This window comes from Hyla sarda, chromosome 5 (assembly GCF_029499605.1).
Source record: "Hyla sarda isolate aHylSar1 chromosome 5, aHylSar1.hap1, whole genome shotgun sequence".
Taxonomy (NCBI): Eukaryota; Metazoa; Chordata; class Amphibia; order Anura; family Hylidae; genus Hyla; species Hyla sarda.
Window position 1 is genome coordinate 353883864 of NC_079193.1, and position 14973 is coordinate 353898836.

The following is a 14973-nucleotide window of genomic DNA, read 5'->3' on the forward strand; positions in this document are numbered from 1 at the left end:
TAGCTTTAAACAAATCTTCTTTAAAGGTCGTATAATCAAATGGTTCACATAGTCTATAATTAAAGGGGTAGTCCAGTGGTGAAAAACTTATCCCCTATCCTAAGGATAGGGGATAAGTTTGAGGTCGCGTGGGGTCCAATGGCTGGGGCCCCCTGCGATCTCTCTGTCCGGGGGCAGGCTCTCCGGCCAGATAGCAGGTGTCGACCTCCGCACGAAGCGACGGCCGACACGCCCCCTCAATACATCTCTATGGCAGAGCCGGAGATTGCCGAAGAGTTGTATTGAGGGGGCGTGTCGGCCGCCGCTTCGTGCGGAGGTCGACACGCCCTCTTCCCACGGGCTGTCAGGGCTCCGTACAGGAGATCGCCGGGGGCCCCAGCGATCGGACCCCCGCAATCTCAAACTTATCCCCTATCCTTAGGATAGGGGATAAGTTGTTCACCACTGGGTTCACCACTGGACTACTCCTTTAAGTCCTCTATTCAGCGCTTGTATGCAGGGTACTGGTAATTCTTCTCCTGTTAGGTTTACTACTAAGTTTTCGCAATATGGGGGCACGACGTCACTGTTTTGCGCTTCTTCTCCTCTTGTGTCATAGGTCTGCGCCCCCCACGGTGCGTCCTTTTCCTAAAGGGGGATTTACTAAAGGAGTATGTTCAGAAGTCGCTGCTAATTTTCAAATCTGTTTAACTTTCTGGCACCAGTTGATTTAAATTAAAAAAAAAAAAGTTTTCCACCGGAGTACCCCTTTAAAGATAATCTGTCAGCTCTGTACCAGGTACATAGGTGGTAGGGGAATAAAGTTAAAATGTATAATAGTGCTTTTATTGTAAGCAGCTAAAGATTCAAACTGGTGGTGCTGAGCTGCAGCGGCCCCTTCTCCCTCTCTCCCCCACCCTGTCCTGCATGACTGATGTTCACAGCTCATCTTCCAGCCCTGTATGTCATGAGTTAAAGCAGGGCAGAGTGGGGGAAGGAGGAGGTGCTGGTGCAGCTCAGCACCACCAGTTTGATTCATTTAACTTTACAAACACATATCAGCAAAACTAAATGTGCGGTTACTTTTATCCTCCTAGCACCTATCTCCTGGGATTTGCAGCTCCATACCTGTGACGTTTCCATTAAAGGGGTACTCCGGTGAAAACCTTTTTTCTTTTAAATCAACTGGTGCCAGAAAGTTAAACATATTTGTAAATTATGTAGAAAAAATCTCAGCTCACCTGGGACTTGCGCGGCTACCTCCAGACAGCAGAAGAACAATGCAAAAAAGGGCCAGCAAGTAGAAGCATAAAACTTGACTTTTATTCAGGAATCTTCCATATTAAAAACCTTCAGGTGGCAGACAAACATGGAAGTGTAAAAAATACTAAAATATTGCTCATAGCTATGAGTAAGGATCAATAGATCAGAAACGCGTCAGCTATTGCTTGGGACATCTCTCTTTTTCTACATGTGCAATATTTTTGTATTTTTTACATGCCCATGTTTGTCTGCCACCTGAAGGTTTTTAATATGGAAGATTCCTGAATAAAAGTCAAGTTTTATGCTTCTACTTGCTGGCCCTTTTTGCACATTTGTAAATTACTTCTATTAAAAAATCTTAATCCTTCCAGTACTTATTAGCTGCTGAATGCTACAGAGGAAATTCCTTTCTTTTTGGAACACTGATGACATCACGAGCACAGTGCTCTCTGCTGACATCTCTGTCCATTTTAGCAACCGTGCACAGCAGATGTATGTTAGGCAGCATGGTGCCTGTGCTGGGACCCTGGGTTCAAATCCCACTAAGGACAACAATAAATAAAGACTTATTATTATTATAATAACGTCAGCAGAGAGCACTGTGCTCGTGATGTCATCAGAAAGCATCCCAAAAAGAAAATAATTTCCTCTGTAGTATTCAGCAGCTAATAAGTACAGGCAGGATTAAGATTTTTTAATAGAAGGAATTTACAAATCTACGAAGAAAGCAGGTAGATGCCAGCGATTATGAAACGTCACCTTTATTGAAACCACGTAAAATCATCAACATGGAGAGACTTCAGTAAGACAGACATTTAAAATTCCAGGAATCAGCACCAAGCATGACGCGTTTCAGGTCATGTGACCTTTCATCAGATTCATGGTGATGAAATGTCATGCATCTGATGAAAGGTCACATGACCTGAAACGCGTCATGCTTGGCGCTGATTCCTGGAATTTTAAATGTCTGTCTTACTGAAGTCTCTCCATGTCGATGATTTTATGTGATTCCAATAAAGGTGAAGTTTCATAATCGCTGGCATCTACCTGCTTTCTTCGTATCCTTGGAGGATTACATTGCCGTGCGGTGGCCGGGTGAGCTGACTACTCTTCTACTTTGCTCTATTCATTTACAAATCTGTTTAACTTTCCGGAGCCAGTTGATTTAAAAGAAAAAAGGTTTTCAACGGAGTACCCCTTTAAAAAAGAAAAAAAAAAGGTTTCCACCGGAGTACCCCTTTAAGATTCTGCAGAAGCTTCTATAAGCATTATGGGGAATTCCATCTGCAGACAAATAGGTTTCATTGATGATTGTTCCGGACCATTGAACTGATATTAATACACGAAAAAATGAACAGAATGCGGATAGAAATGTTACTTCTAAATCACTTCTCAGAAACATTCCACCTGGATCCCTACAAATAAGAAAGATCTTCTTGCCTTGAAAAACTTTTTTAAAGCTATCCTCCATTATTCCGTTCACTCACAGTCTACAGCAGTGTTTCTCAACCAGGGTGCCTACAGCTGTTGCAAAACTACAACTCCCAGTATGCCCGGACAGCCTTTGGCTGTCCGGGCATTCTGGGAGTTGTAGTTTTGCAACAGCTGGAGACACCCTGGTTGGGAAACACTGGTCTACAGATTGTTCTTAAAGGAGTATTCCAGTGAAAAACTATATATATATATATATATATATATATATATATATATATATATATATATATACATATATATACATATATATACATATATATATATATATATATATATCTATAGGGAAATATGCAAAGCTGCTCATTACACAACCTTTTCAGGTAATGTTCCCTGGTATCAGCTTAGCTCCTGTTAAGGAATATAAAAAGCTGATCGGGATTTATGCCAAGCCAGACTACTCCCCAAAAGGGAAGTTTCTACCCATCTGCAGACAGCTGTTTCGTGGTTTTTGCCACTCGTCAGTACAGAGCAGGGTGATCTGGCTTGGCTGGGGTAAGAGGCCTGAGAGCAGCTAAAGGGGGTGAGTATTTACCTCAGGGCGATGCCACCACTCCTGGTGTAATGCAGCTTCAGAAGGCCAAGCAGCTCATTACATCACCTTTTCAAACATTACCTGAAAAGGTGATGTAATGAGCTGCTTTTCATATTCCCCTACCTAGAATGCCCGCGGAGTGCTTAATGGCTCCAGAAAGTTAAGCAGAATTGTCAATGACTTCTATGTAAAAAAATCTTAATCTTTCCAGTAGTTAACAGCTGCTTAAGTTGAGTCGCTCTTTTCTGTCTGAGATCAGTGCTCTCTGCTGACACCTCTGTCTGTCTCAGGAACTGTCCAGAGTAGGAGCAAATCCCCATAGAAAACCTTTCCTGCTCCGGACAGTTCCTGAGACAGACAGAGCTGTCAGCAGAGAGCACTGATCTCAGACAGAAAAGAATGACTTAACTTCAGCAGCTGATAACTACTGGAAGGATTGAGATTTTTTAATAGAAGTAATTTACAAATCTGTTTAATTTTCTGGAGCCAGTTGATATGAAAAAAAAAGTTTTTTCATGGAATAACCCTTTAAAGCAAGAAAATTAAGGGGATGCAGCTGCAGTTTTTTATGTTTTGTTTTCATAAGGAGGAGGGAGCAGCAAAAGCTGACATCTGATTGGCTCTTTATGTTTTTACACCAGGAGGAGCCCCGCTCATACAGCAAGCTAGAAGAGAGAAAAATATAAACTTCACAAACCAGAACATTTCCCAGCATTGATTTTCTAGTGGTTTTCCTGTTGCTTTATGAGGCACCTCCACAGATACTGGGAGCGATTCCAAGTAATACATATTTATTAGGGAACTGCTGTCATGATGTTTCCTAATATGATAGATACAGGTCACCAATGTGAATTTTAAAGGGGTACTCTGGTGGAAAACAATATTTTTCAAATCAACTGGTGACAGAAAGTTAAAGAGATTTTTGAATTAATTCTATATAAAAATCTTAATCCTTCCAGTACTTATCAGCTGCTGTATGTTCCACAGGAAGTTGAGTTGTTCTTTTCTGTCTGATCACAGTGCTCTCTGCTGCCACCTCTGTCCATGTCAGGAACTGTCCAGAGCAGGAGAGGTTTGCCATTTGAGGTTTGTGGATTTGTTCCTGCTCTGGACAGTTCCTGACATGGACAGAGGTGTCAGCAGAGAGCACTGTGGTCAGACAGAAAAGAACAACTCAACTTCCTCTGTAGTATACAGCAGCTGATAAGTACTGGAAGGATTAAGTAATTTACAAATCTGTTTAACTTTCTGGAGCTAGTTAATATGAGAATTTTTTTTCTCCCACCAGGGTACCCCTTTAAGGTTTTATCCACTGTTAGGGTAGGGTCATACGTAGCACGTTTACAGCTCAAATTCCGCTTGCAGATTTTCGGCTGTGGAATTCTGCAGGCAGAATTGATGCTGCAGAAAATCCGCAGGCAGATAATGTTGCTACCTATTGGAATTTCAGCTGCGGAAAGCCCACTTTTGATGCAATACATCTGACGGCGAGCCTCTAATTTTTTTTAGATCAGATTTGTATATGACTTCTATTAAAAAATCTTTACCCTTCCAGTGCTTATTAGCAGCTGTAGTCTACAGAGGAAATTCTTCTCTTTTTTGTCTTGTCCACAGTGCTCTCTTCTAACACCTGATGCCTGTATCAGTAACTGTCCAGAGCAGGAAAAAATGCCCATAGCAAACCTATGCTGCTCTGGACAGTTCCTGACACGGACAGAGGTGTCAGCAGAGAGCACTGTGGACAAGACAAAAAGAAATTCAAAAAGAAAAGAATTTCCTCTGTAGCATACAGCTGCTAAAAAGTACTGGAAGGATAAAGATTTTTTAATAGAAGTCATTTACAAATCTGTTTAAAGGGGTACTCCAGTGGAAAACTTTTTTTTTTTTTTTTAAACAAACTGGTGCCAGAAAGTAAAACAGATTTGTAAATCACTTCTATTAAAAAAATCTTCATCCTTCTAGTATTTATTAACTGCTGAATACTACAGAGGAAATTATTTTCTTTTTGGAACACAGTGCTCTCTGCTGACATCACGAGCACAGTGCTCTCTGCTGACATATCTGTCCATTTTAGGAACTGTCCAGAGCAGCATATGTTTGATTTTCTCCTACTCTGGACAGTTCTTAAAATGGACAGAGATGTCAGCAGAGAGCACTGTGCTCGTGATGTCAGCCGAGAGCACTGTGTTCCAAAAAGAAAATCATTTCCTCTGTAGTATTCAGCAGCTAATAAGTACTGGAAGGATTAAAAAAATGTAATAGAAGTAAATTACAATTCTGTTTAACTTTCTGTCACTAGTTGATTGGAAAAAAATTTTTTTCCATCGGAGTACTCCTTTAACTTTCTGACGCCAGTTGGTTTAAAAAAAAATAATAATAATGTTTTCCACCGGAGTACCCTTTTAAGTTTCAAATGCTGGCCAGTGGAGTACCCCTTTAAATCCCGTGCATCAGATATGTGCCGGACACTGTACGTGTGAATACACTCTTAGGGTAGGGTCACATGTGCCGTATTTTGCGGAATACTTTGCTACGTATTTTCTGCAGCTGATATTGCTACTCATTGACTTGAATGGGTAGGAAAATACACAGCAGCAAATGCGCAACAAAACACGGAACGTGTGACCCCTACCTTTAATGTACAAGAACAGAGACAAAACTAGTTGGAAATGAATCACAGAGTAAGTAAGTCAAAATTCTAATAAATCCAATTTTTGGGTGAAATTTGGTACAATTTGTGGCAAATCAATTTGCTCATCTTAGTAATGAGCGGCAGGGGCCATATTCGGAATTCACGATATATCGCGAATATATGGACGAATAGTCGTCCTATGTTCGCGAAATTCGCCTATTCGCTGTGTTCGATTTCTTCCTTTTTCATGCGAAAATTCGCACTGAAATTCGCATAGTCTTCTTTCAGTCATCTCTTTCACCTAAAAGTAGTCAGGGATCAGTGTCCAGTCCGGAAGTGCCGATATTCGCATAAATGTGCATAAAAAATTAGCATATTACAAAAAAAAATTAATATTCGTCATTATGAATATATATCACTATATTCTAAATATTCCCGGAATGGCGAAAGTGCCGACATTCGCGGTAAAAAAATCGCATTTCGAATATTCGCGCTCAACACTAAGAACCGATAAAAAAAAAAGTATTAGGAGCTGTAAAACTAAAAAAAAAAAAGAAAAACTCTAAAACTTTTGATTCTAAAATAAATAACATCTATATACTGAAACTAGACTACCCCTTTAACAATCTCAGCACTGCTACATCTGAAGAGCACGTAAAGTGTTATCTATAATGTATGCCGGTGTTTCCCAACCAGGGTGCCTCCAGCTGTTGCAAAACTACAACTCCCAGCATCCCCAGACAGCCAAAGGCTGTCTGGGGATGCTGGGAGTTGTAGTTTTGCAACAGCTGGAGGCACCCTGGTTGGGAAACCCCGATGTGTACAGTAGTCTTCATCATGTACAAGGAGACCCTGTGCCAACACTCTATTCTCTCTTCAGGTATAAAGTTTCACAGTCTTAAGTCATATCTCAGCATTTTTGAGTTAACCCCCGACCGGCCGCAGAGCAGCGCAGAAGCGACAGCCTGTACTCACCACCAGGAGCGTGCAGCTAATAAGCTTGTACATTGTGGTCTCCAAACCTCAGCTTCTAGGAGCAGCTCTCCTCTGACTGCTCGCAGGTCCCACCTCTAGGTTTTATAGCTGTAAACTAACCAATGAGCCACAACAGGAAGGTTTTTATTTATATATATATATATATATATATATATATATAAATATATATAAAAATAAATATATATATAGTAAATTTGAGTAGCCATATTAGTCCAGTGATGTAGATGCAAATCATAATTTATGATTTGCATCTATATAATATATATATATATATATATATATATATATATATAGATATGTGTGTGTGTATATATATATATATGTATATATATATATATATATATATATATATATATATATATATATATATATTAATTATTGTTTAGTTTTTTTCTTTTGGTCAAAAACAATTTTCTTATATTAAGCTGTTAGGAGAAATGTTGAGGTCAACATCTGATACCGTACTTGAAATGACACATCAATGTGAATAGAAACCTATATAAAATCCCAGATCCCTGGACTCTTAAAGGGGTTATCCAGGAAGAAAAAAAACTTTTTTTTTCTCTATATATCAACTGGCTCCAGAAAGTTAAACAGATTTGTAAATAACTTCTATTAAAAAAAAAAAAAAAAATCTTAATCCTTTCAGTACTTATGAGCTGCTGAAGTTGAGTTGTTCTTTTCTGCCTAAGTGCTCTCTGATGACACGTGTCTCGGGAACTGTCCAGAGTAGAAGCAAATCCCCATAGCGAACCTGTTCTGCTCTGTGTGCAGTTCCCGAGACAGACAGATGTCAGTAGAGAGCACTGTTGTCAGACAGAAAAGAACAACTCAACTTCAGCAGCTCATAAGTACTGAAAGGATTAAGATTTTTTTTTTATAGAAGTAATATACAAATCTGTTTAACTTTCTGGAGCCAGTTGATAAATAAAAATATTTTTTTCCTGGATAACCCTTTAATGTTGTTTGGAATTTGGCTTTTTTATATTATTACTATTATTATTATTATTTAACCCATTAAAGGGATTTTCCACTTTACATAGTGATAAAGCTTTACAGATATAAAGTTCTAAAAGTTTTTAATATACTTAATGTTTCAATTCTCGACTATTTTAATGGCATTTGTTGGTTATCAGTGAATTGTAGAATTCTTGCTTACATTCAGAAACATTAAACTTATATACAGTGATCTCTCAACTTACAATGGCCTCAATATACAATAGTTTCAACATACAATGTTTAATTCTGGACCATTGTAACTTGAAACCAGACTCAACATACAATGTACAGACAGTCCAGATCTGTGATAGACAGGTCAATGGCTGGAAGAACTGATCAATCAGAATGGGCATTTTACTGGTAAAACCCCTGTATTACTGAAGTGTATTCACTGACTGATGTCTGGTAGCGCCCCCTAACGTACAGGGAGGAACTACAAGTTCTGTACTACTCCATACCAGGGTTAGCTGCTCCTTTGGACACCAAGTAAGGGCGGCTCCATTTAGGACACTGTGTGTACTGTATAGGACCCTGAAGAAGCTCCTGTCCTCTACATAAACCATTGTTTCCCAACCAGGGTGTCTCCAGCTGTTGCAAAACTACAAATCCCAGCATGCTGGGAGTTGTAGTTTTGCAACAGCTGGAGGCACCCTGGTTGGGAAACACTGACATAGACAGTGACTACAGCTCCCAGCAGATCTTTATTACTTTTATATGTAAGGATTTGCTTTATCTGTATTAATTATCTACTTATTTTTCTTTAATCCTCACTTTTTCCTATTTTTGGATGACATTTTGGGGGCTTCAGGACCAATTACCAGGTTTCCATAGAGTTATGGTCTCAACATACAATGGTTTCAACATACAATGGTCGTCCTGGAACCGATTAATATTGTAACTTGAGGGACCACTGTATATATATATACTCTAGTCCTGTCTGAACTGAGAAGTAGAAACAATTGTATCTTGTCTAGGAAACATTCTGGACCCCAGACTGATACATTGTACATAGCTGGTCCTGCTCTCAGCTGAGAAGTGATACAATTGTATGCAGTCTAGACAATGCTCTGTGAGCTAACCATCCTGGACTCCAGACTGATACATTGTACATAGCTAGTCCTGCTCTCAGCTTAGAAGTGATACAATTGTATGCAGGCTAGACAATGCTCTGTGAGCTAAACATCCTGGACTCCAGACTGATACATTGTACATAGCTGGTCCTGCTCTCAGCTTAGAAGTGATACAATTGTATGCAGTCTAGACAATGCTCTGTGAGCTAAACATCCTGGACTCCAGACTGATACATTGTACATAGCTGGTCCTGCTCTCATCTGAGAAGTCATACAATTGTATGCAGTCTAGACAATGCTCTGTGAGCTAACCATCCTGGACTCCAGACTGATACATTGTACATAGCTGGTCCTGCTCTCAGCTGAGAAGTGATACAATTGTATGCAGTCTAGACAATGCTCTGTGAGCTAACCACCCTGGACTCCAGACTGATACATTGTACATAGCTGGTCCTGCTCTCAGCTGAGAAGTGATACAATTGTATGCAGTCTAGACAATGCTCTGTGAGCTAACCATACTGGACTCCAGACTGATACATTGTACATAGCTAGTCCTGCTCTCAGCTGAGAAGTGATACAATTGTATGCAGTCTAGACAATGCTCTGTGAGCTAACCATCCTGGAATCCAGACTGATACATTGTACATAGCTGGTCCTGCTCTCAGCTGAGAAGTGATACAATTGTATACAGTCTAGACAATGCTCTGTGAGCTAACCATCCTGGAATCCAGACTGATACATTGTACATAGCTGGTCCTGCTCTCAGCTGAGAAGTGATACAATTGTATACAGTCTAGACAATGCTCTGTGAGCTAACCATCCTGGACTCCAGACTGATACATTGTACATAGCTGGTCCTGCTCTCAGCTGAGAAGTGATACAATTGTATGCAGTCTAGACAATGCTCTGTGAGCTAACCATCCTGGACTCCAGACTGATACATTGTACATAGCTGGTCCTGCTCTCAGCTGAGAAGTGATACAATTGTATGCAGTCTAGACAATGCTCTGTGAGCTAACCATCCTGGACTCCAGATTGATACATTGTACATAGCTGGTCCTGCTCTCAGCTGAGAAGTGATACAATTGTATGCAGTCTAGACAATGCTCTGTGAGCTAACCATCCTGGACTCCAGACTGATACATTGTACATAGCTGGTCCTGCTCTCAGCTGAGAAGTCATACAATTGTATGCAGTCTAGACAATGCTCTGTGAGCTAACCATCCTGGACTCCAGACTGATACATTGTACATAGCTGGTCCTGCTCTCAGCTGAGAAGTGATACAATTGTATGCAGTCTAGACAATGCTCTGTGAGCTAACCATCCTGGACTCCAGACTGATACATTGTACATAGCTGGTCCTGCTCTCAGCTGAGAAGTGATACAATTGTATGCAGTCTAGACAATGCTCTGTGAGCTAACCAAACTGGACTCCAGACTGATACATTGTACATAGCTGGTCCTGCTCTCAGCTGAGAAGTGATACAATTGTATGCAGTCTAGACAATGCTCTGTGAGCTAACCATCCTGGACTCCAGACTGATACATTGTACATAGCTGGTCCTGCTCTCAGCTGAGAAGTGATACAATTGTATGCAGTCTAGACAATGCTCTGTGAGCTAACCAAACTGGACTCCAGACTGATACATTGTACATAGCTGGTCCTGCTCTCAGCTGAGAAGTGATACAATTGTATGCAGTCTAGACAATGCTCTGTGAGCTAACCATCCTGGACTCCAGACTGATACATTGTACATAGCTAGTCCTGCTCTCAGCTTAGAAGTGATACAATTGTATGCAGTCTAGACAATGCTCTGTGAGCTAACCATCCTGGACTCCAGACTGATACATTGTACATAGCTAGTCCTGCTCTCAGCTTAGAAGTGATACAATTGTATGCAGTCTAGACAATGCTCTGTGAGCTAAACATCCTGGACTCCAGACTGATACATTGTACATAGCTGGTCCTGCTCTCATCTGAGAAGTCATACAATTGTATGCAGTCTAGACAATGCTCTGTGAGCTAACCATCCTGGACTCCAGACTGATACATTGTACATAGCTGGTCCTGCTCTCAGCTGAGAAGTGATACAATTGTATGCAGTCTAGACAATGCTCTGTGAGCTAACCATCCTGGACTCCAGACTGATACATTGTACATAGCTGGTCCTGCTCTCAGCTGAGAAGTGATACAATTGTATGCAGTCTAGACAATGCTCTGTGAGCTAACCACCCTGGACTCCAGACTGATACATTGTACATAGCTCGTCCTGCTCTCAGCTGAGAAGTGATACAATTGTATGCAGTCTAGACAATGCTCTGTGAGCTAACCACCCTGGACTCCAGACTGATGCATTGTACATAGCTAGTCCTGCTCTCAGCTAAGAAGTGATACAATTGTATGCAGTCTAGACAATGCTCTGTGAGCTAACCATCCTGGACTCCAGACTGATACATTGTACATAGCTGGTCCTGCTCTCAGCTGAGAAGTGATACAATTGTATGCAGTCTAGACAATGCTCTGTGAGCTAACCATCCTGGACTCCAGACTGATACATTGTACATAGCTGGTCCTGCTCTCAGCTTAGAAGTGATACAATTGTATCCATTCTAGACAATGCTCTGTGAGCTAAACATCCTGGACCCCAGACTGATACATTGTACATAGCTGGTCCTGCTCTCAGCTAAGAAGTGATACAATTGTATGCAGTCTAGACAATGCTCTGTGAGCTAAACATCCTGGACCCCAGACTGATACATTGTACATAGCTAGTCCTGCTCTCAGCTGAGAAGTGATACAATTGTATGCAGTCTAGACAATGCTCTGTGAGCTAACCATCCTGGACTCCAGACTGATACATTGTACATAGCTCGTCCTGCTCTCAGCTGAGAAGTGATACAATTGTATGCAGTCTAGACAATGCTCTGTGAGCTAACCATCCTGGACTCCAGACTGATACATTGTACATAGCTGGTCCTGCTCTCAGCTGAGAAGTGATACAATTGTATGCAGTCTAGACAATGCTCTGTGAGCTAACCATCCTGGACTCCAGACTGATACATTGTACATAGCTCGTGCTGCTCTCAGCTTAGAAGTGATACAATTGTATCCAGTCTAGACAATGCTCTGTGAGCTAACCATCCTGGACTCCAGATTGATACATTGTGCATAGCTAGTCCTGCTCTCAGCTTAGAAGTGATACAATTGTATGCAGTCTAGACAATGCTCTGTGAGCTAACCAACCTGGACTTTAGACTGATATATTGTACATACAGTAGCTCGTCCTGTTCTTAGCTGAGAAGTGGAGACAATTTATCCATTCTAGACAATGCTCTGTGAGCTAAACACCCTGGACCCCAGACTGATACATTGTACATAGCTGGTCCTGCTCTCAGCTGAGAAGTAAAACAGTTGTATCCAGTCTAGACAATGCTCTGTGAGCTAAACATCCTGGACCCCAGACTGATACATTGTAACAAACTACCAAAGAGATTGCTGCAGCTGTTGAGCACATTCCAGTGGCTTATAAAACCCCTCAGATGCTGTGTCTCTATTGACCCTGGCAGCTTAAAGGGGTACTCCTTTGGAAAAAAATTTATTAAATCAACTGGTTTCAGAAAGTTATACAGATTTGTAAATTACTTCTATTTAAAAATCTTAAAGGGGTACTCCGGTGGAAAGCTTTTTTTTTTTTTTTAAATGAACTGGTGCCAGAATGTCCAGAGCAGGAAAAAATCCCCATAGCAAACCTATGCAACTCTGTACAGGTCCTGACACGGACAGAGGTGTCAGCAGAGAGCACTGTGGGCAAGACAAAAAAAAAATTCAAAAAGTAAAGATTTTCCTCTGTAGCATACAGCCGCTAAAAAGTACTAAAAGGATTAAGATTTTTTAATCTAAGTAATTTACAAATTTGAATCAAGGAAAATAAAATCTACCAGTCCTCAGTGCACTAACTAATCAAAGAGTTATATGGTGTCAGTCTGGGAAATGCCAAGAAAAGAATTCAATACAATATACCAAAAATTGTAAATGTATTAATGTACCTCAATATATAAGATATAAATGTCAGATGACAATAAAATATAATTTTAAAATATTGATGTTAAGAATGTGCCAAACGTGGGGCCCCACGTTGGCACCTGAATATGCTAAACGGATACCACCATATGACTTGATAAAACCAATATGTGGATATGATCACTATTCACACCAGGAATAGAAAAACGCACAATGGCTCAAATAAAGCCTAGAAAAAATTGTATCCCCTATAATGGGGTAAATTGTCCTACAATACAAGGAACAACCTGTAAATGAAAATACAGCCTACAAATAGGATATAGTGTAACAACCTGTAAATAAAATACAAATAAATACAATGTGAATCCTGCAATGAAAATGTGAATAAATACAAGATAAGACGCTGATGATATCAAATAGTTGTGGTTTCCAGTAATAACCTGTAAATGAATATATCGCAGTCCTGATATAGTCTTGTGTGAATAGTGGCCACTTTCACATGTCCCGCATATAATCAAGCAGTCTTTCTTTTTTTGCCAATTGTATCCACTTAAGGATGGTAAACTGTATCAATGTTTCCGTATGCTGTACTCTCTAGGATTGCTGTATTATAGCTATGTTGGTATAAAGCGTAATAGCTGTAAATGTATTGTCGGCATAGTTTTATCCAATTCAACAGTTGCCATCTACCAAGATGGCTGACCAATGTTCCTAAAAGTCAGTATAGGAGACTCAAACGCAATTGTTCATTGGACTCAGATTTTCAAAATGAGTCCAAACAATTGACGTTACAGTTTTTGGATAAACAATATCCACCTCAAATTTTACAAAAATCTTTGGATGAAGTAAACGGAATGGATAGGGCAGCCTTCTTTGATAAAACAGGACGTAGCTCGGATATGGAAGATATTCAACCAAAAATAGTGTTACCCTTTAATAGGGATTATAAAAGAGTGGAACGAATAATTACCAAACACTGGCACTTAGCACAGGGAGACAAAACTTTGGGCAGGCTACTTCCGCCTAAACCACAGATTGTATACACCAGGGCCCCAAATCTGGGAATAACTGTAGCTCCATCAGTAAGGAAACCGATCAGCCATGGTAAAACATCTACATGGCTGACCATGAAAGGCTTCTTTCGGTGTGGATCCTGTTCCACTTGTCTTTTATTAGGAGGCTCAAAAAAAGTACAGGAAATTAGTTCCACAACCAATCAATTCACATGGAAAATTCCCAATTTGATAACGTGTAACACAAAAGGAGTCATTTATATATTACAGTGTGGATGCCTCAAACAGTACATAGGTAGAACTAAGAGACCCCTCAAGGTTAGAATATCCGAGCATGTCGCCAATATCAAAAAGGGCTGCCCAAAACATCCTTTGTCAAAACATTTTGCGCAGTATCACAATAGAGATCCTTCCAGTCTGTCATTCATAGGAATTCAAACAATCAGTCAAGATTGGCGTGGAGGTAGCTTTCTAGTTAGGATGTCCAGGGCTGAGAGCCAAAAATTTTTTGAATTTGATAGTTTAGAGCCAAAAGGCTTGAACTCGACCATGGAACTTTTTGGGTTCCTGTAAATGGGATTTGAATTTAATCTAGCACTCAATACTACATTTAGTATTTTCCTTCTTATGATCACAATCTGTTTCTTTCCATTTTATTTTATTCTTAATTTCATTATATTTTTTATTTCTATTTTCATTTTTATTGTATATATTTTATATACATTTTTTATTATATTTTTATTATGACCATTTTAGTTTAAGAAAGTCAAGAAAAATACCATTTATTGGATATTTCCAACTATAGTGCATTATACAATAAAGTGGTTACTTTAAACTATTTGCATTGTCTATGTGTGAACTCAGACTGATAAATCCATCTCGGACTTTGTAGATGGGGATATACTAAAGGAATCCATTACAGGTTTTCACAGTCTCTGTATGATTCAATTAAGTTCCAGCTTGTAGCCACTAT

At 39.9% G+C, this 14973-nt stretch overlaps 2 protein-coding genes across 2 annotated transcripts in view; one reads left to right on the plus strand and one right to left on the minus strand.

The window, feature by feature from the left end:
- The window catches only part of TNFRSF11B (TNF receptor superfamily member 11b), a 31539-nt gene extending 24606 nt beyond the window's left edge, over window positions 1–6933 (minus strand). The window contains exon 1 of the mRNA XM_056522649.1: window positions 6876–6933. Coding sequence (XP_056378624.1) covers window positions 6876–6908 — 33 coding nt within the window. The 5' untranslated portion in view covers window positions 6909–6933. The remainder of the gene's footprint in view (window positions 1–6875) is intronic.
- Window positions 1–14973, plus strand: part of COLEC10 (collectin subfamily member 10) — a 205677-nt gene that overhangs the window by 35000 nt on the left and 155704 nt on the right. The window lies entirely within an intron of this gene.